Source organism: Camelus bactrianus, chromosome 5 (genome assembly GCF_048773025.1).
Source record: "Camelus bactrianus isolate YW-2024 breed Bactrian camel chromosome 5, ASM4877302v1, whole genome shotgun sequence".
In the NCBI taxonomy this organism is placed as follows: Eukaryota; Metazoa; Chordata; class Mammalia; order Artiodactyla; family Camelidae; genus Camelus; species Camelus bactrianus.
The window spans coordinates 88,419,596-88,444,265 of record NC_133543.1 but is presented as its reverse complement, the minus strand read 5'-3'; the positions used below and the strand labels follow the sequence as shown (position 1 = coordinate 88,444,265).

At 45.6% G+C, this 24,670-nt stretch overlaps 1 protein-coding gene across 9 annotated transcripts; it reads right to left on the bottom strand.

Moving 5' to 3' along the window:
* Positions 1-582: 582 nt before the first annotated feature.
* Positions 583-24,644, bottom strand: STK36 (serine/threonine kinase 36). Of its 9 annotated transcripts, none has more exons than XM_045512048.2 (27): positions 24,496-24,644; positions 23,703-23,877; positions 22,680-22,820; positions 22,492-22,569; positions 21,224-21,354; positions 20,736-20,985; positions 19,243-19,336; positions 18,788-18,957; positions 18,435-18,622; positions 17,835-17,934; positions 16,146-16,289; positions 13,355-13,534; positions 12,315-12,412; positions 11,755-11,860; positions 10,379-10,529; positions 10,055-10,182; positions 9,407-9,511; positions 8,952-9,050; positions 8,777-8,865; positions 8,433-8,496; positions 8,128-8,238; positions 7,021-7,095; positions 6,455-6,629; positions 6,046-6,193; positions 5,670-5,817; positions 4,361-5,107; positions 583-3,297 (listed from the first exon to the last, which is right to left on the bottom strand). In XM_045512048.2, the coding sequence occupies exons 2-27, from the start codon at positions 23,784-23,786 to the stop codon at positions 3,154-3,156; spliced, it is 3,948 nt and encodes a 1,315-aa protein (XP_045368004.1). In that variant the 5' UTR covers positions 23,787-23,877; positions 24,496-24,644; the 3' UTR covers positions 583-3,153. The 9 variants fall into 9 exon arrangements, with proteins under 9 accessions (XP_045368004.1, XP_045368002.1, XP_045368003.1 ...); XM_045512046.2 differs by having other exon boundaries at positions 24,448-24,571; XM_045512047.2 differs by lacking the exon at positions 24,496-24,644 and adding an exon at positions 24,350-24,457.
* Positions 24,645-24,670: the final 26 nt, after the last annotated feature.

Below are 24,670 nucleotides of genomic sequence, written 5' to 3'. Positions count from 1 at the left end.
TGTACTGTTCTTACAACTTTAAATTTTAAATTATTTCAAAAAATGCTTATATAGAACTGTATCAATGGCAAAATTTAAAAGGGAACAGGTAGGACCAGTGCAACAAAATGTTGATAACTACTGTACCTGCGGGATCAGGGTACAGGGGTTTAGTATGCCATTCTCTCTACTTTTATATATTTGAAAATTTTATAAGCTCCTTCTCGCCTCCCAAAAAGGTAAAACACATATATGCTCACATGCAAGCAAAACCAAACACAAGCACAAATCCTCAAACCTTCCAGACATTCTCTAAATTCCAGGCACTACTCAGACCGTTCACTTCAAATCCTCTCAACACTTTGTGCAATAATTGTTGTAAAACTGTTTACACATTTCTAATCCCTTAGATTGTATGCTCACAAGGATGGGAACACATTTTCATATAATGCTTCCTCATAAAATGATTAATTATTGTTTGATGCAATACTTGGCCTAAAAATTTGGATGTAAATTTAATTTCTCTAATCAAATTGTTTATGTACCAGATACACAAGATATTTCAAGCTAGTTTTTAACAAATTATTTGCAAGAAATGAATAATTATTTTATAAGGTAATCCCCTTAGTTTATCTTTTAGGAAAAAAATCCAGATTTAAAAATACAATACTGTACATATTTGTCTTAATCCAGACAGGTCTTAGTGAAGTACTGTGGTTTTGTTAAAAACAAAAGTTCTGATTTGTTAGAGATATATTCCAAGGTATTTATGGATAATATTATATGTTGCCCAGGATTTGTTTTAAAATACTTGAGAAGAAAAACAATAGATATGGTAGCTACTGAAGTGGTGATGGGGTTCACTAAACTAATCTATTTTTGTGTACATTTGAAATTTTCCAACTAATAGACTTAATATGTTCAAAACTAAACTCAAATTTTCCCACCCACTACCACTCCACTAATAGCCTTCCCCATTTCAGTCAATGGGAATTCCATCCTTCCAATTGCTCAAAAAACCATGGAGTAACTTGACTTGCTTTTCTTTGTTACACCCTCACATCCAGTCAGGAAAATTTATTTGTTCCATGTTCAAATATATTCAAAATCTGACTTACAAAAAAAAATCTATTTTTCACCACTCCATTGGAACCACCCCAGTCTAGGATATTATTATCTCTTGTGTGGATCATTACAGTAGCCTCCCAACTGCTCACCCTACTTCCCATCCTTCCCTACTCCTCACTGTCCATTCACAACACCACATTGAAGAGCAGTCTTTTAGAACATAAAGCAGATCACGGAACTCTTCTGATCAAAGCTCACCAACAGATCCCTACTCTGTGTAAAGCACAAGGTGTACAAGGCCTACATCTGGTCTCCGTCACCTTCCTGTCCTCATTTCCTACCATTCTCCCCCTTCTTCACTTCTCCCGCCCACATGGCCTCCTCATAGCTCCTCAAACACTCCAGGCATAGTTCCATCTCAGGGCCTTTGAAGATCATTCTACCTGTGTAGCCTTTTCCTTCAGAGAGCTGCACTGCTTTGTTTAAATATCACCTTCTCAGTGAGGCCTACCCTGGCTATCCAACTCAGCACTCCTTATCCCTTTTCTCTGCTTTTATTTCTCCAGAGCTTTTATCACCTAGATACATACTATATAATTCACTCATTTTAATAAGTTCACTGTCTCCCCAACCAGATTGTAAACTCTGTGACAAACAGGCAGCTCCAGTGCCTAGAACAGTATTTGGCATATAGAAAGGACTCAATAAATGTATGTTGAACTGAATTGAAATAATCTGGATAGGAGGTAATTGTTGCCTCTAGAAAAAGTTATTTTTGCCAAAATACAAACACAGACAGTGGGCAATGAAGACGAGGACTAAAAATATTTCCTATAAAAATAAGGACACTTTACTCACCTAAAACAATTGGAATATAAGGAAGGATAAAGTAGTCTCCCTAGTTTTGGATGGAGAAATTAGCTTGTCACAAGCCGTCCAGTGAATGAAGGTTTAAGCTTTCCAGTATGGATTAGGATTCTAACTAATGGGCCTGCCAAACACCCCTTCTGGTAAACTGCACAATCTCCATAAACAGCCGTCCTTCTAAAGCAGCTGGGCTTCCCTATACATTGAAACTCCACCAATTAAAACTAGTCACTAAGCTTGAGATCACAAAGCAATCCAATTTACCCTTCTGTTTAATCTTACTCTTTCCCATTTCAGCTCCACTGGCCTTGGCTTGGAAGTAGGAGACCACATGTAGCTCATCTGGGAGGTAGGATGCTGGAAGGCAGGAAAAGATAAAACCAGCTCTCAAACCAGGATCTTGTTTGAACAGGACACCAGTTCTTTCAGCACACAAAGCAGCTATAAGAGCTGAACCTCCCAACCCTTTACCTTGGCAGCTCCAAGTAGGGTAAGGCATACCTCTTATTACAAGAGTTTACAAACAGAACTACCAAAAAGAAAAGAAGGGAGAGAGGGAGAGAGCGAGACAGGAGAGAGAAATGGAGACAGAGACAGAGAAAGAAAAAGAAAAAAAGAAAGAAACAATGAAACAAAGAAACAAAGAAAAGGAGAGGGAGGGAGGGAAAGAAGGAAGGAAAGAAAGAAAGAAAAAGGTACACTCCCCACCCCACCCCCATGGCCCCATGGATGGGAATGTGGGCTACAGGCTGGGGAGTCCTCCACAACAGGGGCTGATAGCATCTATCTCCACAGCCTAGAGCTGAGGCAGGCTCTGTCTTCATCACTGTCTTGGGGTCAGTGCATCTAAAGCAAGAACCTGCTGGGAAGATTACAGGAGCTCTAGAAAGGAAGAGATCTCTCAGGTAGAAGGTGTCTCCCTAAGGTCTGGGAGCCATGTTCCTGGGGTTAAAGGCACATTGTTGGAAAAAAGACCCCTGGATGTAGAGAAGGAAGGAATCTCCTCTGGCACCAACAACAATGAAGTTTACTGGTTGAAATCATCCTGAATCTGGGGGAAAGAAGGAGCTTTATACATAAATCTCTTCTATGTTCTCCTTCTCAAATCAGTTGATTGGCATCTTATCTCTTTCAGTCTCTTTAGCTCTCGGTTGAGTTGGTGGCTTGTAGAGTAGAAAAAGGAAGAGTTGGCGACAGGAAGGCAATGAAGGTTGGAGGCTGGACCCCGGGAATCTGGGATCACGTGCTGTGGGTTGGCCTCAGGAGGTGAATGAGTTTCCTGCAGTGTTTGGCGGAGGCAGGCCTGGGACTGTTATGCGGCAGTAACTGATTCCCCAGAGAGAGCAAGGCTAATTTCTCACTGGCACCCAGGGACACCAGCAGCTGTGGGAAAGAGAGAGAGATGACAGAACATGACATGCAGAGGACTCTGATTTGGCTGAGCAGTGCCCACTTCAGAAAAGGATGAAAAAGAAAATGGGCTCTTAGGGACTCAAAATAGGTTGTGTGAGAGACTTTGGAGACAGGACTCATCAGGACCAGAGTCTACTTCCATTCTCTTTGGTTACAGACCATGAAACCAAGGCACCAAGGGACCCATGTACTTGTCCCCAGGAAGAGGCAATGAACATAGCAGTGATTGTAAGCCAAAATGTCAGATTCCCAGCCACAGATCCAGACTAGTGGGTCTTAAGCTCATTACCACCAAGAATCCCTTTTATTGTTTCCCACATAGATTGTCAGAAAACTCTGTAACATGTGTCACCATTCTGTCAAAATTTCTCTTCTGCATGAATCACCCAATGCTACCACACTGAACTATTATAATTTGGAGGTTTAACATTGGTAGATGTATGATTTCCATTGGGCAGTTTATATACTGAAAATTGACCAAAATAAGCAGTGGTTAAGAATATGGGCTCTGGACTCAGACTTGAGTTTAAAAGTCCAATCCTACATACTAGCTTTGTAACTTGGACAAGTTATTAAGTTCTTAGTGCCTCAGTTTCATAGTCTGCGAAATGAGGGGCATAACTTAAGCCACATAATAAGGCTAAAATGCTCAGCATGTGCTTTCCACATGATAGGTGCTATAAAAAAGATCATTAACACCTTCATGGACCTTAGAACGAAACCATTCTCTATCTCAACATCTCCTAGTCTTCCCTCACCGCCCTCCTGCATGGTCTCTAGAAAAGAGAAACCCTGGTCTTTGGGATCCCAGGCATTTTCTAGTCCAACAGAGCCCTCTTCTAGGTCCCTGCCCTTCCCCAGGTAGGAGTGGTAGATGGAAAACTCATGTCCAAGACACAGCCCCTGAGTTTCCTGCTCCCAGAGAGGGATACAACTTGGGTTTCTGGATGTCCCAATTTCTTAATGACTAACTCAGAAAAATGCTGTGAAAACCAACCCCACTGTGGTGATTCATAAGTCCCCTGCGGTGTACCTGATGGATGCAGGGCTCCTGTCGGAGGCTCCGGAGGGCAATGAGGGCGGCCTCCTTCACATTTGGCTGGGGGTCTCCACACGCCATCTCTAGGAGCCGCTGGGGTACTTGGCACTGTAACAGCTCCTCCCCCAATCCCTCAGGCCCCAAGTTGCCCAGAGCTGATGCAGCATTGCGCCGGATACCAGCCTGAGGATCTCCAAGCAGTTGGGTCATATGGGGTACCGTGGCTGCCAGGGCAGGTCCTAGGGGACCAGCTTGGTAGGCTGCATTACCCACAGCAAAGCTGGCACTGCGCCGCACAGCAGGGTCCTTGTCTCCAAGCCCCAGCAGCAGAAGGTTGAGCAGTCCAGCCTGACTCTGCAGGGCCCCACGCAGGGCTGCGCTGTGTTGGAGCAAGTGTCCCAGGAGTCCATAAGTACGGGCCCGCACGGAATTCTCTGGGTGGCCCAGGAGGCTGCGCAGGGGCCTATAGGATTCATCAGAGCCAGCCAGGAGTTCTTGGATAAAGGACAAGTGGCTGGGAGACAGTACCCGGGCGGTGTGGGCCAGGAGGGAGAGGAGGTCAGAGGTCAGCAGCGGCTGGTCCCCCAGGAGGGCAACTGAGAGGAATGAGATGGTGGTTCTAGGGGAGGCAGCCACTGTGTTCACAAACTGCTTGAGAGAGGTGGGATCCGTGAGGGCCAGGCGTGTGAGAAGACTGACGGGCAGTTCGACTTGTGTCAATGAAAGATGGTGGCAGCAGACCTGGGAGAAGTGAGGTGGGGTGCAGGCAAAATAGTTCAGGGAGAGGGAGAATACACTGCAGCTAGATAATGAGGAGCCCCAAATCTGGGAGAGAGGAAAGGCAAGCTCTGGTGAGAAATACCACAGAGTTGGAAGACCTGAGCTACAGCACTCCACGTGAGACATGATGTGGAGCCCAGAGGAACAGGTCCTTCCCAAGTTCATTCTTTGCTCTGCAAGGACTTAAGTCTCTGCCTTCACTGCTTAATGCCAACAATTGCCAGAGAAGTGACTCCTGGCTGAGGAGCTGAATTGCCAGTGCCTAGACTAGGATGTCCGCCCCACTGAGCTCCACCGGAATCCAGGTAAGGGACTGATGGAGAGAGAAGGCACCAGCCCAGCTCCAAGCACATGCCTCTGCTAGGGCCCGAATGTCTTCTCCACTCCAACTCTTAGACCTATCCAGATGCTGCCCTCTTACAGGGCCCTAGGAGAGCCCTGGAGCTGTCTGGAAGTAAATTCGAGTACACAAGGTTGGCCATCCTCTTCTCCCACCTTCCTGCCTGGGTAGGTTCCCAAGTACCTGCAGCAGGTGGGCTGTGACTTCTGAGTCTGTGAGGTCAGCCAAGATACCTTCGAGGAGGTCAGCATCCACATCCAGGGCGAAGGGGAAGCAGAGGAGTTGGCAGACAGAGAGCACCACCACGGGGAGAAACTCAGACCCTTGAGACCTAGGGAGGGGAGTATGAAAAGATGTACTCAGCCTGGCTCACCCACCCTTTAGCATTCTTTCTCCACTCCTGTCAAATTCCCTAGTCCAGCTCTCCTTGCCCAACATCAGCAATCCCATTTCTTGCCTCATAGCAGAAGCTGACAATTCTTTCTCTCCTGCCTCCCCCAGCTCCTGCCCCAACTGGCAGGCTAAATTTTCTGGTCTCCCTCCTCTAGCTCCAACTCACGCCTGGCCCAGCTGATGCAGGAAGCTGGGCGAGAGCAGATGCTTCAGGGTGGACATGAGGATACTTCCATGCTGAGACAGGTGGCTCAGGCATAACTGAGGCTCCTGGGTAAAGGTGGCCACGGCCAGGCTCAGCAGGGCTGCCGTGCCTGGAAACACCAAGAATGGGGACCCAGTGGAGCAGGCAAGAGGCCTAGTTGCCCCTGCTTCACCATGGCTCTTAGGGCCACCACCTGTTCAGTCCCTTCCCCATCCTTGAGCAGCTCCAGCGTAGACTCTGCCATCTTCTCCCCAGGCAGCAGCAGCAGCAGCAGCTATCTCTGTGGGCTAACCCAGTCCTAGGCTGTTTCCTCTTGAAGAGGGGTCAATACACTGGCCCCACAAAAGGGGCCATGCAGTTGGAAAGATACCTTGGGGTGAGATCAGTGTCCAGTCTGGCTCTAGGCTTTGTGGACTAGACAGTGACAGTTCCTCTTCCTGTGTAGATGCCTCTTCAGGGAGCCTCAGAGCCATGGAGAAGCGATGCCACAGAACAGTCCACATTTCTGAGCCAGCCACATCTCTTATTGGACTATCCTTCCCCTGCTAGAGACAAAATTGAAAGAAGGTGAATGGGGAGGTTGAAGTCAGGAATCAAAATGCCTTTTTTCATTCTTGTCCCTGACCCTGTGAGGAAGAGGAGTCCCAGAAATAATTCCTTCTGTTTCCCACTTAGGAGTTCCCTGTTGTCCTAGTTTCCTTTCTTATCACATCTTAACCCTCCGACTTCTCAACTCTTGCGTATGTCTACTGGAAACCAGTGAATTAGAGCTTTTAGTCCCACTGAATCCCAAGGGATGAAGCTGAATGGTTCCCTTTAAAGGGCCCATACTGAGGCCAGGTGGGCCCATTCTAAGGCCATCACAGGCAGGGTAGTTTGAGAGGACAGGGGGATTGTGCTGCTTTACTTCCCATCCATTCTAGGATGCAACTGTACCTGGGTGAGGAGCTGAAGCAGCAGGATGAGGAGGCCATCGTAGAATCCACAGCCCCCTGGTGGAGTCAGCCGGACCTGTCAGAGAGGGGCAGGAAGAGGGCAGATCCCTGAGAGGGATGAGATGGCTGCGCAGGCCTGCATACCCAACTCCAAGTCAGGCAGAGAGAGTTCTTCTTCAGCCTGGTGTAGTGGGGAGAGTTCTTTTGGACTTAGGAGTCTTGGTTCCTGCCTATTTTTTCAATGACTAACTCTGTCCTAAAGACACACAGGGTAGGCAGCCACAGAAACAATGATAGTGCAGGAAGAGACTTGCTAAACAAGAGCCTGTGAGGTAGGGGGGTGAGGAGAGGGAAGTAGACAAAGTTGAGTGTGCCTACCTCTGCCTCCTGGACGTAAGAGACTGATGGAATCAAAAGTTCGAAAGGCAGACAAGGAAGGGAGAATGTTCCAAGCTGAGGTCATAGCTTATATAAAGGCAGGTCATGAAAGATCACAGTGAATTTTGGAAATAGTAACTCGTTCGGTAGAGCAGGGTTAGAGAACCCAGAGGCAACAGATGAGCTTTGAATAGCCTGCTTAAAAAATGTGGACTATAGCCTGGAAACAGTGAGAAGCCACTGAGGACTTACACAAGCTGCACGTGGGCAAGACCGCTCGTCTCTTTTCTCACTGCTGTATTCTCAGAGCCTAGACTAGTGCCTGGTACTCAGTGTCTATTTATGTGCGAAGTAATTATTGGTTGAACAAGAGAGCAGGTTTTCTTTTAAGAAAGCTCACCCTGGCAGGAGTGAAGGAAACAGACTGGAGATGAGAGAAGCTGGAGGAGAGATCCTTCGGGAGGCAAGTGCCCGAGTCTGAGAGAGAAGTGAGGCCTCCTCCCTCTTCAGAGGTTCTGCGTGTTAACAACTAATCTACAGCCCAGCAGTCTGGGCTCAGAGGGATCTATTATCTGGAGGCAGAAGCCTAGAACAGGAAAGACTCCTTGATTCGCTCATTCTCACTCCTCAGTTCACTCTAGGCTTACTGGCATTTCAGTCTTTTCTCCATAAATGCAGACCTTATTTGACTCAGAGAAAACACGGCTCTGCATTCCCTGGTGGATCTCACCTCTGCAGGGGCAGACAGGGCATGTGTGGCCGCAGCAATCCACTCCACAGGCTGGAGGTCCAGAGTTACTCCTTGCTGACCAAGCTGTCCCAACAGACAGGCTGCCGCGCTCTGGGGAGAGTTAGACCAGGAGAAGGAATGTCTGAATCTAAATGGTACTCAGGATAGGCAGAGAGGATTTATGTCTCTGTCTTGGTCCAGAAGAATGCCTCACAAACAGCTGCAAATGGGAAGATGACTCTCCTGCTCCCAGAAGGTGGGATGATGGGATGAGAGGGCGAGGAAGATGAAGGTTGAAAACTCACCACAAGCGAGACGACGGGCGAATGGGTAAAGATGGTAGCAACCTCGCTGCCTAGCTTCTCCATTCTGGAATAAGGAGATACATCAAGGGATACAGCAATGTGACAGGAGGCTGCTGAGTGGCCTGCCCTCTCCTTTGGCTGGCACTCTCCACCTAGGCTGCATGTCCACCTCCAGGGCACAAAGTTGGTGGGAATCTAGGTCTGTTCTTTGTAGAGATACCTTCACTCTCTCTGTCCCAATCCTTCCTAAGGACATGCTGAAGGGCGTCACTCCCCATATCCCATGTCAGGTTGAGCTATGTGGGTGGAATATTTCAGAGGAGAGACCCTACTTTATGACTCACCCAGAAGGCAGATCTTGGAGCCGAAGGACAAGAAGGGAGAGGAGGTAGAGCGTCACTTCCGTAGACTCTTCCCAGTCCACTACCTTTGTCTACAAAGGAAACACAAGATACCAGAGCAACCTCTGACTGAGACGGAGAGGCCACCATGAGATGCCCACCTGTGTTGCTGGCCTACCTTGCCCTGCACCAACTTCAACAGTGACTCCAAGGCCAGGGGCTCTTGCCCTAGAAGACGGCACAGGCACTCACTGACGTGGCAGCAGGAGTACAGAACCTAAGGGGCATGGAAAAGAGTGTTGTCAGTGAGGCAGAGCTGCCCCTGGGCTCCTAGATTGGAAGTCTCAGCTGAAAGCAGGCTAGCCTTTCAACAGATTCAATAGTATCAACAACTGGGGCTGTTAGAGAAATTCAGGTCATTTCTGCCTCTTGCTAGAAGATTGTGAGATGTAGCTACTTCTCAGTTCTGGTGAGGACTGGCTAACCATCTCAGCTGAACAGATTTAAAAGCAGAAAGGGGTCCTCCAAGGGGGTCTCTCATCTCTCTCAGTGTTTCTCTCAGTGTCTCTTTCTCTCTCATTCCTGGGGGTTAAAAAGAAATCTGAAGAGCCAAGAGTTATGGGCAGGCAGTACCTTGAGAAGGGGTAGGCACAGGATGGGATGCTTCAGGCCAGAGACAAGGGATGACCTCAGCGGACTGCTGTCTTCGGTGAGTTGATTTGCCAAATGCCGAGAGATCTATAGAGACATTCCTGAAGACTCAATCGCTTGCCCATGATTCCAATCCTGTTCCTCATATACCTCCAACTAACCAGGACTCTCAGTCCCCTGCTAGCCACTCTTCCCCAGGTTCACCAGGAACCTCAGACCCCATTCTATTCCAAGTCTTCATGGCAAACAGAGAACCAGAAGTCAAGGCCTAGTTAAGTCCCACTGTTAAGTAGGTACAGAGGGGAGTGTTGCCAGCCAAAAGGGAGTAGGAAAACTGAATCCTGAGCCTCTGACAAAGCACCACTGGTGGCTTCAGATCAGCTATCCCACCACGTGGGCAGTTTGTCACTGAGCTCTCTAATCAGCTGGCCAAGGGCTCTGGGATTTTGGGTTACACCATGTTCTACAAGTGACCCAAACCCAGTAGGAGCATCTGTTTCTGGAAGTACTGAGTAAAGGGAGGCATAAAAGCTTGTCTTTCTGCCTTTCTGAGAAGCTGGGGCCTGCCACCCCAACAGGGATGACAACAGGCAACAGGGATGACAGGCAACAAAAAACTGTAGCTCAGACCTGCTCCTTGGCTTCCCAACAGCCAGGTAGCCCCACAGGAGCAGTGCATATGGCTGCCAGCGCTAAGGAAATGGCTCCAGGCAGATCCTCACTCTGCTCCCGCAGTGGCTGACTCACTTGGGGGGCTCCTGTGGAGAAAGGCAAAGAATGCAGGGAGAGGTCTGGTGGTTTCTCGCAGATACTCCATTCATTCTCTCAGTTCACAGTTATTTATTTAACACTCATGAAACATCAGGAACCATTCTAGGCAATGGCAGGAGAAAGAGCAGAGCCGGATCTAATCGCAAGTAAGTCAAGAGAACCTCACCTCCCAGCTCTGGTTACCTGGCGGGGTGTGGAACAGGAGCTGTGGAACTGTCAAGCCATGAAGGAGTCCGTCCAGCACAGCCCGCTGCGTCGTCAGGAGGCTGGAGTAGAAGGCTTTGGAGATGGCCTGGCTGTTCCCATCCATGGCTTCACACAGAACAGTAAAGCACTAAGGAAGACAAAGGCAAAGTGACAAAGGCAGGGTTAACATTAGTCAGAAAACTGACTGGGCTTAGGGTAAGGAGCAAGAGTTCCCAGAGAACATGAGAAAAGAGGGACCACCTGGTGAATTCTAACTATTCCATGCACAGAAAATGCATTATAACTGCCTTCATGCTTCAAGAACAGGAATTTTAGGTGTCAGTCCTTCTATTCTGATCAGCTGCTCCCCAGATGATGTTTCTCAAAGTGTGATCTGTGGACCCTGAGTTTAAGAATTCCTGGAGATTCGTGGGTTCTTCCCAACCCAGTCCTACTGATTCAGAATTTCAAGAGGTAGAATATTTATTCCAAACTCCCCATGCTACACTACACAATGACATAGGAGAAGTGCTGACCAATAATGTGAATCACTGCTGGCCAGAATTTAGGTTAGACATTAAAAGCTTCCTGACCAGAAAGAGTGAAGGATGTTAAAATGGGCTCTCAGACTAGAAGAGATTGAATGGACCGAGAGCTAGAGGCAGGACTGTAGCCCAGCTCTGTGTTCCCAATTGCCAGTTTAAATAATGACCAGACAGTTGTTTGCTTCCTTGCACATGTTCCAATCTGTCTCCTCTGAGATATGTCAGAGAACTCAGCTGTTTTCTCATTCAGTCCTCCCTTCCCATCCCTCACCTCCAGAGTCCAGGGGAGAGAACTCACATAGGTTACTTGCCTGTAGGACAAACAAGGTTGGGAAATACTAGCTGATCTCTAAGTCTCTTCAGGAAGAAATATTTCTATTTGTGGTTCCCTAAAATAGGCCACACAGCTTGATGCCTCTGGGACTTAATATATATTGCTCTTTTTGCCTGGAATGTACTCCCGACTTTCCTGCCTCAACCACCTGGCAAACTTCTGTGCATTCTTCAAATCCTAGCAGAGATGATTTCCTTCTCCCTGACTCCTCTACAACCCTCCAAGAAGCATTAGTCTTCTTCAGTGGTGCTTCTATATTTTATACAAAGTTCTAATGTAGTTTTAACACTGTTGTCCTTGATCACATTTCTCCTCTTAAACTAGCCCTGGTCCCTCGAAAATAGGGACTCTCTCTTACTCAAATGGCTTTTGGCACATAGTTGGCATTCAACAAACATTGACCTTGACCTAATCTTTTCCGATAGTCATCAGGAAGAGAATGAGAGAAATACAGGAAAGACAGAGAGAGAAATCTGGAAGGGGACACAGATTACCATAAGGCTGTCCCTCCGCAGAGTCTGCTCGGAGTCATCTGGCTGGGTTAGTAGTTTCCCCAACATGTCCAGAAAGAGGTTGGCGGCCTCCTGAAATACCTGTAGGCTGGGAAAGAAATGAGTCCGTGGTTTCTTCTCATCTCTCTATTAAAAGCCCACACGTGGTAAAAGGGTCAGTTCAGGGCAGGTAGGAGAATCTCTGCAAGGGAACAGATCAGAATGCTCTCTCCCTTTTCCCCTTCAAACGCACACACAGTCTCACATACACACCTCCAAGCCTCCTCTTTGTCATTTTCTCTAGCTTATTCACGCCTTAACCCTTCTATTTAGTGTATGGTGACTGCTAACCCTTAGAACCTGAAATTGTTTGGGTAAACTTGGAGGTGTCTTGGAGGACTAAGAGGACTAGCTGGACTTTGACAGGTCCCTCAGCTGATCCCTAAACCTTTCATAAATCATAGCTTCTCCTAACTTAGCCTCTTCCTGGTGTGAAGGGGAAGAAACAGGGATAAAATTTGAAGCCAAACGATCCAACGGAGCAAAACTGCCTCTCATCCCACCTGTCACCTGTCTGGCTCCTCTCCAGATTGAAGGTACAGGCAAAGTAGGCCTGAATCACAGCCATCAGGTCCCGTAAGAAGGTCCCATACCAATATTGCTGCCAGGGAAGAGGACAGAGAATAAGGGCAATGTAGGGGATGGAAACAAAGATTAAGTAAAAACAGTGTCAGATGTCCAATCAGCCTAACCAAACAGAAAGGAACAGAAGGAAGGGAGCATTTGGACAGAGAGAAAGGAGATCTAGAGGTAACAAAGTGGCAGCCAATGGGCTGTAAACAGCCTGAACATGTACCTTGTTTGTCCTGAACAGCATGTTGGAGTTTAGGAGGTTCTATTTTTCAGAATAGCTCAAATTCTTTTCTAAATTCCTTTAAAACATTCAAGATTAACACTCATCAGCAGAGTGCAGCTTCCAGCTGCCCGAGCCTAGACCCTGTTAAACCTTTCTGTATTCCGCCTCTCAGCTCAGCTGCGGCAGGACACAGCACGGGGATGCGCACACTGAGTCTCAACCCGAGCTCTTCTGCTTATCATCTCCGAGGCTGCTGGCAAGGTAGTGCCTGTGTGAGTCAGTTAACCTCTGGATTTCAATACCCTGCTCTAGAAAACCAGGTCAATAAAGCCTAGGATTTTACATTTCAAAACACAGTGCTGTAAATATTGGGAAACTGCACATAAAAATCTGGATTTGTAGCTCCTCTTAGAAAACTGGAGGATCTGCCAACACTGGGCCTGTATTCCCACTTAGCAACAGTGAGCTGGTGCTGAGGGAAGGATGCCCCGTTCCGACAGGGCACAAGAGCTCCAGTTTCTCACCTTCCCCACTACTCACATAGTCACGTATAGTCTACTTCACTGACTGACATTATCTGCCTGGCCTTGAAAGGGATGAGGATTTACAATTCATAATCTGCTAACTAGAGAGGAAGAAAACAAAATAAAAGCCACTTGGGCCAAGTACAGATGGCGTTTTGGAGACAAGAAATCCGAAGAGAAGAAATTCCAGTAAGTTTTTAGAGGCTCCTGGTGAAGTGCTTACCTGCTGGAGACTGTTGCTCTCCTGGCTGTGTCTGAGCAGGCTGAGCAGCAGCCCAGGGAGCCCTGCCTCACGGCAGAAGGAATACAAGGGAACAGAGTCACTGCAGCTGGACAGAAGACTGCTCAGGACCCGGAGCGCAGGAAGGATGCGGGAAGCACCCTCTAGTACGCCTTTCAGGATCTGGGTGACCCGAGAGAAAGAGACAGGAATCGATATTATGAGAGATAGAAGGAGAGTTACAGATTACCATGTATTGATGAAAGATGAAATATCCTCAGTTCTTACTTTGGGAATCTAAAACCCAGAGATGGAGAACAGAGATAGAGGGGGAATGTACCAGGGAAGGGGAACGTAGATGGCCAGTCACCTGACTTAGAGTCCTCCTCCCAAGGGGCAGGGGACCTCTCTTTAGGATCTCAGTCAGACCCAGTGACATTCCTAACTGCTCCCTCCCTTCTCTAGCCCTTCACCTTAAAAAAGAAAGAAAACACAAACCCACTGCTGAAAATTAAAAACAATGGACACAAAACAAAGTTGTTCAACTCCAGATAGACAAAACAATAGTATTCAACTTGAGATCTAGGGTTGACAAATCATGACCCGCAGGCCAAGTACAATATACCACTTATTTCTATACAGCCTGCAAGCTAAGGACAGCATTATATTTTTAAATGGTTATTATCTTTAAAAAGAAGAATAATATTTACATTGAGTGCTTTACAATATGCCATTCACTGTTCTAAATCTTTTCACTTATTTATTCACTTAATCTTTACAACAACCCTATGGAGTAAATACCATTACCCATTTTATAGATGAGGAGACTGAAGCTTCTAGATTGGGCAAGTAAGTAGTCAACAATCACACAGGGTAGCTCAGCTGGAATTCCAACTCAGGAAGTCTTATCCTGGAGGCAGAGTTGCTAACCTCCTTCCCCACTGAAAAGTTATCCAACACAAGGAGGACATGTAAGGGCCAAAAGAGAGGTATGGAGTGCCAAGGCAATTCAATGGGGAAAGGAGAGTCTTTTCAACAAATGGTGCTGAGGTGATGCTGTATCCACATGCAAAAAGATGAACTTAGATCCCTATCTCACTTAATATCCTTAAGGGATACATACAAAATACATCCCTTTTGTACATAAACAAAAGTTAGCTCAAAGTGGGTCAGAGACCTAAATGTCAGAGGTAAAAGTCTAGAAAACTTTTAGAAAAAAATAGGAGAAAATCTTCAAGGCTTTGGATTTAGAAAAGATTTCTTAGATACAACACCAAAAGCATAATCTACAAAGGAAAAAAATGGTAACTGGACTTCAAAATTCAAAACCTTTGTGTTTCAAAACACATTCTTATGAGAATAAAAAGACAGATTATATAGACTTGAGAAAATACTTGCAAATCACATATTGATAAAGATCTTCTATCCAGAATACTCAGATAACTCTTACAATCCAATTTTAAAATGAGTGAAAGAAATGGCCAATAAGCACATGAAAAAATGCTCAATATTAGTCATTAACAAAATGCAAAGTAAAATAGCAATGAGATACCACTTCACACTCACTAGGATGACTATACTTAAAACAATGGACAATAATACATGTCGGCAAGGACACGGAGAAATGAGGAGCTTCACACACTGCTGGTGAGAATGTAGAATGATGCAGCCACTCTGGAAAATGGTTCAGCGGTTTCTTAAAATCTTAAACATAGATTTATTATTTGACCCAGCAATTCCCTTCCTACCTATACACCCAAGAGAAATGAAAACATATGGCACTCAAAGGCTTTCATGTGGATGTTCAAAGCAGCATCAATCATAAAAGCCAAAAAGTAGAAACAACCCAAACATCCATCAACTAGCGAATGGATAAACAAAATGTGATATATCCACACAATGGAAGACTAGTCAGCGATAGGAATGAAGGAATGAAGTATTGAGACATGCTACAACATGAATGAACCTCAAAAACATGCTAAGAGAAAGGAGCCAGACATAAAGACTGTACATTGTATGATCCCATTTACATGAAATGTCCAGAAAAGGCAAATCTATGAGACAGAAAGTAGATTAGTGGTCGCCTGGTACTGGGGGTGGGAATGATAATTAACTATAAATAATTATAAGCAATCTTATTGGGGTGATTAAAATGTTCTAAAACTGAATATTGGTGATAGTTTCACAACTTGGTAAGTTTACTAGAAATCATTTTTTTAACTTAAAAGAAAAAAAGGGAAAGAGATGCAGGTGACATATTTCAATGAGCCCCCAAGAAGGAAAATCACTGTGTTTCAGAGAAGTAAGGAAAGGCTTTGTGGGAGAGAACACTAATCATAAATGGCAATTAAGCAAAATGTTATCCCCTAAAAAAGAATCTCATTCTCTCAATAGCATACCCGCATATAAAAATAATGAATACTTAAATTGTTACATCTGTATTTTTTATTTTATCAATAAAAACTTTGGGGAAATGTGTTTTCTCTCATTATAGAAATACTTACATAATATCCTCCATTTTTTGCCTCTTGGCCCTCCATGCCTAAAATATTTACCATAGGAACATTTGCTGATCCCTGCTCTAGAATGCTTTTCCCTTCAGAAAGAGAAACCCAAAGTCTGCAATTTGTGTTACTAAAGGTGGTTAGCAAATCTCATTCAATTAAATAGATGCAATGACAGAGAACTGGAAAGGTACAAACTTTCTCTTTCTCCTCTGTCAGTCAATGTTTTTTTAATACCTTGTCTGTGAAAATAGTCTCCAATCCTACCCACGGATCCTTCTGCCCATTACCTGCCCTCCAGCCTCATGCAGCTGACTCTGGATGCGCTGGCAGAAGTCAGGATTGCACAACAGGGTGAGAGGGGCCTTCAGCTGGATGGGTGCGGGCTCAGTGGCCTCCAGCAGGTGTTGCCACTCATCATCACTGTCTGGCTCCTGAGGCATCAAGGAGTGAAAGAGGTCAGGAGGAGTGTGTCAGGTCCAAGGGGAATAGCTCCCAACCTGGGGTATCCTGAAGTAACTGCAAGAAGCCAGTGACTCCTTTGGCATAGATGTATTTTTTTCAGCCACCAGTTTAAAAAGGTATAGCTCGCATTATGTGAGGGGTCTTGAAAAGTCTCTTGGAGAACACTGCTATGTGTGCATAAAGAGATACCTAGGAAGATGTCTGTTGCATGGTTAATACAATAATAAAAAAAAAATGGAATAACAAATAATAATAAAAAATTGGAAATATCATAAAGCCAGTCTGCAATGGAATAATAAATCTTGGCACATCCACATTAGGAAATACCATGAAGTCATTAAAAAGATCGCAGTACTGAGGATACATCACTTATGTAGTTTCTACCCAAAATGCATAACTTGAATCCAATTATGAGGAAATATCAGTCTGAGGAACATTCAACAAAATAACCAACCTGTGCATCTCAAAGCTGTCAGTCATGAAAGACAAAGAAAGAGTAGGAACTGTTCCAGATTAAAGGAGACTAATGAAGTGTAACAACTAAAGGCAATGTGTTATACTGGGCTGGATTGTGGACCAGGGATAAAAATGTTTTTTTATTATAAAGAACATTACTGGAGCAACTGGAAAAATCTGAATGTGGACTATAGACTAAGTAACAGAATTACATCAGTGTTACATTTCTGACTTGTATAACTGTAACATGGCAGTGCGAATGCATCAATCACCTTGCTCTTAGCAAATATACACTAAAGTATTTGGTGATAAAGAAGCAGGTCTGCAACTTATCCTAAAATGATTGAGAAAGATGGTGTGTCCATACATAGAGAAAGAAAATCATAAAGCAAATGTGGCAGAATTTTAACAAGTGGTAAATCTGGGTGAAAGGGTATATAGAAATTCTTCATGCTAGTCTCACAATTATTTTTTAAGTCTGAAATCTTCTCAAAATAAAAAGTTAAAACCCTAAACACAAAAGACTGTAGTAGAACTACTTGTTCAGATGTAGAAAGAGCCCTAAAACAGATCATATGGTAAGCATTAGGCAAAACAGTACATGTAGGGTGGCTCAGTAATGTAAAAATAGCCCAGCTATATATTCTGTGTGCACATACACATATGTGTAAAAGTATAGAACGTTCAGGAGACAGATACCTCTGGAGCCAAGATAAGGCTCAAGAGAGACTTTCCCTTCTTGCTTATATATTACGATTTCTGACAAATGAATGTTCAGGTACTATGCATTTAAAATCTATAAGTTATGGATATATGTATGTATATGCATGACTGGGACATTGTGCTATACACCAGAAATTGACACATTGTAATTGATTGTACTTCAATTAAAAATAAATAAAATAAGATAAAATCTGTAAGTTAATAATAAGAAAGCAATTTTTAAACACAAGGGGAGCTCATACTTGGAGGGTTGCAAATCGCTGTTATGGAAAACATCTATCAAGACCCAACATTCCATGGCAGGGACAAAGCCAAGAGGAGACCCCAGGGCTCACCTCATTTTCCAGGTCCACTGTGTCAAGGCTCCGCCGGCCCACCACCTCTGGCCTCAGCTCTGGGAGTGCTCGTTCATAGTCCTGGATAATCCAGTTTTTCCTGCCAGAGAACACGAGGAGCAGGTTGAGTTCTAGTCCTGGAGGCTTAGGGTTCATTACCTTGTCCCTCACTCTAGGCCCAAGATAGGAAAGAAAAATAAGCCATATTGGATTGATTAGAGGAGACTTCCTTCTGGGATATGGCCAGGACAGGGTATGTCCACTACACACACATCTCTGACTGCCCTCCCACTTTACCTTCCAAATCTACCTTAGTGGTTTTCACCTGTGACTCTCAGCTCAAATAATCTTCCCTTTTGCATGGAGATGATTCTTTCCCTTTCAGTTAATATACAACTGAGGCATAAAGAAAAGAAAGTTCCCACATTTCCTGATTAATCAGGAAAGTATCTGGAATTAGAACCTAGGACTCAGACTCCCAAGGCCCTGTCCATATTTAGGCAGTGGTGAGTGACATGGACCATGTTATATTTGCTTTGGCTAAAGTCAACAACCTGTAAGACGCCTCACCCTATAAATCTTTGGCTATACCCTCCTTACCGAGGTGCAGGGGGAGCCTCCCCAGCCCCCCACTCAGCCCAGCTGCTCTTCATTTCTGAGGTCAAGATCCCAGCCAAGAGGCCTGGTTCCTGAGGAGTGGTCTTTGGTCTGGGCAGAGGAGATGAGCCAGAAGCCACCTTGTTGATCCCATCCTCTTGCTCAAGGGGAGGTCCTGTGTTCTGCTGTTTCTGTAGGAAATGAGCAGGAGACACTGAGTCAGAACTCTTTGGTTGCCATAAGGCAGTATGACTCCTTTTTGTGGCCCTTCTTCAATCCTAGAAAGTCACCCTCCTTCTCCAACTCCCCCAGTCACTAGCCTGATTATGTCACACACTGTCCCCTGTCCCACACACCTTCTGCTTGGCCTCCTCTGCCATGCGTTTACAGGCTTGACGCAAGATGCGAGATCGATTGCCCTTGGGGGCCAGCCGATGTGCCTGTTGGTCCTTTAGGACTTGAAGTTCTGGGGGAAGGCGACTGGTGAACGGGGTACCCAAATCTGGGCCTCCTGGCTCAGTTAATACTGCAGGAAGAGAAGAGGGGGAAGACATGATCATACTGGAGCCATGCCACCATTGCCATTTGGCCAGAGACAACTTCAGTGTCTCCAGGCTTCTGTGGAAGCGGACCCTACTGACAAAGTGACAAAGAGGGAGGGGGGTTGCAAGGGAAATGGCAAGGGTCATGCAAAGGGCTAGGAAGAAAATTCAAGCTGGTGGCGTAAAGAATACATGTTGGATCCCAATACTGGTGTTAACTGGATAGCGTACTAGGGAAGCACAAGAGCCCAGGAACCCTAAGGACTCACTGGTGACACGACCAGCAATAAAGGGGTGATGTAAGAGGTCTGGCCAGGACAGACGCTGCTGGGGATCCTTGGTGAGCAGTCCCTGCAGGAAGTTCTGTGGAGAGAAAGGACACTCCATCAGCCTGCACTTCTCTACCGACTCCTCTAACTCATCAGAACCGGCAAACCAAGACCCGAGTCCATTCTTTCAGCAGACTAGCTGGTCTTGATCAAACCCTCTCTAATCCTATCTTAGGCCTCATTTCCCTGGCCGAAATCATGAACAGATCTCACTGCCTCACTTCCAGGGGAGCCCCAATTCCTGTCCATGGCCCAGGACATTTTAGAACCCCAGAAGTAAAACCAGAAATCTCAATGTCACCAGTATGTGAAGAAGTAAGAAAAAACTAAGAAAGAGGGATGTCACCTTCACAATCATTTTCAGAAAGCAAACATTCATGGGAGTCCCAAACTGCTCACTTTGCCCTCCCTTTGACTGTGGTTTGTTTGCGCCGGGTAGGAACAAATGCATTTATAATTAAAAGCACACTCATATGCACAAGTCATTGTGTAAAGACGGGTTTGGGAGCACTCAAAAACAAATCTTCCAGCAAGTCTTCAGATGGTGGAGGGGTAGGGAGACTGTATCTAAAAAGAGTACATCTGTTATGAGGTATCCTTGGGGACATTCTCAGTTGGGCCTGAAATAGGAATAGAAGGTACTAGTAGATTAATTAGGACCACTGTTCTAAAACAAGGTGATTAGCACATCATGGCTCTTGCTGGAGATACCTGCATATCTGCCCTAAGGAAGAAAGAATATCCTTTGTATAGCATCCACTTAAGTTTCTTCTGTTACACTCTTTTTGATAATTATTTGCGCCTCTCTCAACTAAACAGGTTAGGGAGAAACTTGTCCCTTTTCATCTTGGACAAAGGAAAACTATAATGAGATTTCACTGTGGGAGAAGGTTGCATTTAAATTTTATTGAAGGCCCAAATCTTGCCCTAGAAAAGAAATAAAAAGGGTCTTTTTCCTCCCTTACTCCCTCCTGCTGAGACTTAGCTGCAATGAGCAGGCACCACCTCAATCCTCTGTCCCCAATCACTGAGCTAGTTTGTATATCTGAAGATTCCTTCTTTCAGGAAGAGGACTGACAGCTGTGTTGGTAAATCTACAAATCATATGGATACTCCATCGGACAGGAAATGAGTGGACAGAGATACATATGTAAAGGGACCAGTATCTCTCTGGTGTCTTGAAATTACCTTTCCATTGTGATCAAGATAAGCCTGGCCCAAGGAGGGGCTGTTACTCCCAAGTTTGGCAGACCTTAGAACACCCTTCCAAAACATGCCCCTGGAGTGAAAAAGCAAGGCAGCTTGCCCCAGCTCCTGCATTAATTCAGAAACTACAAAGTACAGCCCTAGCTCTGGAAAAAAATTGTGAAAAAGGGAATGGGGCAGAGGGAGACAGGTTTCTGATGCAAAAGTAACCCTTCAATATTCTGTACCTTGAAGCAAGGACTAATGGTGGGGGGCCAGCGCACAGGGTCCTTGAGAATGAGGCTGATCAGCTGAAAGATGCTTGTGGTATAGAAGGGAGGGGTGCCTACTGCCAACTCATACAGTATGCAGCCCACAGACCAGAGGTCTGCGGTGTGGTCGTATGGTCGTTCTTCCACCAGCTCTGGAGACATGTAGAGTGGTGTGCCTTTAATGGATGTCAGCACCATCGTGTTGGTACTCATAGCCCGGGCAAATCTGCATGAGATGATGGAGTGGGAATGGAAAGAGAGAAATATTCAATAAAAACTAGACCTGGTTGCTGCTATCATTGTATGAAATACTCCCAACCCAAACAGAGAGAGCATCTTCCAAAAGACCCAGCATAAATTCCAGTCTCCAGCCTAGGTTCTAAAATGAGGCCCAAGGAAGTCAAGCATATGGTCTAAGACTTTCTACAGAACTGGAAGTAGAGGCGGAAGGTCAAGCTCCTCACCCAAAGTCACAGAGCTTGATGCCACCACCCTTGGCAAGGAGGATGTTCTGAGGCTTCATGTCTCGGTGGAGGATGCGGTGGGAGTGCAGATAATAGAGGGCAGACACCAACTGGGCAGCAATGGCCTGAACCTAGGGGTCAAACAGTCAGGTAGGAGGAGGAAAGGAGAGGTCAGAGGAAGGAGCCTGATAATGAGCCCCAAGACTCTGCTCTGCTACTATTGCTGATGTGACCTTCTCTTCCTTGTCTTTCTTCCACAGCTTCATATGATACCTTCTTTCATTCTTGCTCCCCTATTCACTCATCCTTTCACTTGTTCATTCATTCATTCATTCATTCAAGGAAAAGGTAATGAGTCTCACTAGCTGCATAACCACAGGCCAACAATCTTGTGCCTGTCAGATTCATCAACTGTCTGTAAGGTGACAATAATGATACCACTTATGGGATTATTGTGAGGATTAAATGAGTTAAAGCATGTAAAGTAATGTAATGCTCAGAATGGTGCCTGGCACTTAATAAGCATTCAATATACATTAGCTGTTATTTAATATGACAAAGTCCTTTTTGCAAGAGAAGTAGTCAGGCAAACAAACAAGACAAAACAAATAAGATTATGACCTACAAATAATGATGAGTGCTCAGAAGAAAACAGAATGCTGTTACAGGAAGTCCTGAGAAAAGCCTACTTGCTAGAGTACAGAGAAATCTCTAGAATGAGTATGCTGGAGAATGTGTTCAACCAAGTCCCAATGCTAACCACTGTGTCTTGGTGGTGAATGCTGCTTTAACCACAGCCCTTATTCCTTCCTGCCTCTCTGGTACCATCACATTGGCCCTTCTTCCCTAAAAGTGCCTAATGTTAACAACAACATTTATAATAGCTAACTATATTGAACACTGCATGTTAAGTATTCTTTTAAAAAACACTTTACATCAATTAACTCACTAATTCTTACAATAGCCTTATGAGGTAGAAATTATTATTACTTTCACTTTAAAATGAGGACACTGAGCAGAGAGAGGTTAAAGTAGCTTGCCCAAGAAGATTCAGCTAGAAAGTAGCAGATCCAGCTTTTGTACTCAAAGATTTGGGTTCCAACATCCACAGACTGTACTGTCATATCATTCTGGTTCTATACACATCTCGACTCATATTTCACTCAGGAGTTTTCAAAATGGACATTCTCAGTGCCCTCAGCTTACCTTACCAGTCATTAATCTGAGGAGAGGCCAGGTATAGGAGAAATTTGAGCCAGGAAACATACCTGGTCTTCAGGAAGTTTTCCATCATCTTCTAGGATCTGAAATAGCTCTCCCTCAGCATAGTCTGTCACCACCACCACCTGCAGGGAGAAGGCAATGGTACTGATTTATGCAGATTTATGCATTTTGAGGCTGGGAAATTCCAGAGACCCTTCTTCTTGGGGAGAGGTGACCCCAAACCGCAGTGTACCTCTTTGTCAGTCTCGAAGCTGTCAAGCATATGCACGATGTTGGGATGCCGCAGACCCCGCATGATTTCAATCTCTCGTTGCAGATTCCTCAGCTCCTTCTCTGAGCGTCCCAATTTTGGAATGAACTTCAGGGCCACCACCTGTCAGTGGTAAGATGAAGAGTCAAGGTCTAACCACACTACTGAAACATTAGCCTCAGAGCTCCAGAACTCAGACTTTAAACTGTTTGAGCAATTCTCATTATATCTGCTAGTCTCCCACTCCACTTATCCCCCTGGCACCCAGGCCTTATCCAGGCTTCCGATACCTCTTGCCCTAGGAGGAAACAGCCTCTGCCAGACAGATACCTTTGGTGGACTCTGGGAGAGGTGTTCTGATCTGGATAAAGAACTCAAGATTTGTGGGAGAGTATAGCTCAGTGGTAGAGTGCATGCTTAGCATGCATGAGGTTCTAGGTTCAATCCTCAGTACCTCCATCAAAATAAATAAATAAATAAATACATCGAATTACCTCCCTCCCATGCAAAAAATAAACAAACAAAAGCCCCCCCCCCCAAAAAAAACCTCAAGATTTAAGGGATTTAGGGGAAAGGGAAGGATGGAAAAATGAAGAGGGAAGAATAGAGTTCAAGTCGTTTATGCCTTCTTGCCTGGTATGATAGAGACCAATAATAAAAATAATAATAATTTGTTGTTTACTAGGTGCCAGGCATTGTACTAAGTGATTCAGTGTGACATTACACTTAATTATCAAACCCCATGAATCAGATACTGTTTTAATTTTCATTCTATAAATGAGGAACCTGAGACATAGAGAGGCTGAGTAATCTGTCCATAGTTCTAAGGTGAGAAAGTGGTGGAGCTGGGATATGAACCCAAGTAATCCAACTTCAGAGCGTACACTCCATAAAAAGTACGAGGAGTCAGTGTCTTAGAAATACAGGTCAGTATTCTGGTCCCATTCTCCACTGGAGTTGAGGGTGTGGAATCCCACCCAAGAAATATCCCTCTTTTTTCACCACCTGAGCACTGTATTTTCTTCGACCCTTGTACACCCTCCCAAAAGAGCCTTCTCCAATCATCTCCAACACGTGGTACTTTTCCATGACAGAGATTTCAGGATCCCTCAGAAGGAAGAAGGTAGAGGTGATGGTGAAGGGCTACAACTCCAGGGACAGTTCCACACATCTGGGAGGCCTGGTTCGGGCATGGAAGAAAGATTTAATGTTAGCCATCTTGCCTTTTCCTCTTTTTCATAACAATCCAGGACTCATAAACAAGGTAGGGTGGAGTGGATGGAGAGATGAGATCCCGGAGCAGAGCGCCTCATGTAGTTCTCCCTCCTTTTCTCCTCCTGCCCCCCAGCCCAACCTGGTTCCCACCCAACCCCGTGTTCCCCGTATCCCTCCACCCAGCCTCGCCCACAGGATCACTGCCCACTTCACTCAGCTTCTCCCCTCCACCCCGCCCTCTCCACCCAGCTTCGCCCACCCGACCCCGCCCTCTCCATCCAACCTCGCCTACCCGACCCCGCCCACCTCCAACCCAGCCTCGCTCACAGACCCCACCCCTTCCAGCCTCCCCAAAGTTCCTGACATTACCAACATCCTCAGCACCCCCGCCCACACGCTCTGCCCTCGCGCTTAGCAGACAGGAGCCCCTCTCTCACCCCTAGTCAAGGAGCTTCAAGCTCCTCAGGCCGCGGGGCGCCAACGCTGGCCTTCAGCCCCGCCTCTTCTAGCTGCCTGCGTACTTTGCCTGACTTACCATTCTTCTCCACCCCCAACTGCGTGCTCTTTAGACTCCCATTGTTACCCATTTTACTCTCTAGAACTGGTCGGAGGTCCGGAGGACAAAGGCATTCAGGCGTGTGGGAGAGACGGTGGATCGCCCATAGACACTTCCTAGGGCACATCCGAACCGTCCCTTGGCCATCAGGACCGTCTAAGGACCCGGAGTCTGCGGTTGCCTAGAAACGGCCGCTAGCCAT

Bases quoted from the DNA above. Each gene is read 5' to 3' on its own strand.
- STK36 (XM_045512048.2), bottom strand. From the start codon at position 23,786: ATGGAAAAGTACCACGTGTTGGAGATGATTGGAGAAGGCTCTTTTGGG. The intron at 18,623-18,787 runs GTGTGTGGGACA...CATTTCCTACAG, and splicing joins CAGAGGAGGCCAAGCAGAAG to AAACAGCAGAACACAGGACC. The intron at 8,497-8,776 runs GTGAGTCATAAA...TCCTTATTCCAG, and splicing joins CTCCAAGATCTGCCTTCTGG to AATGGAGAAGCTAGGCAGCG.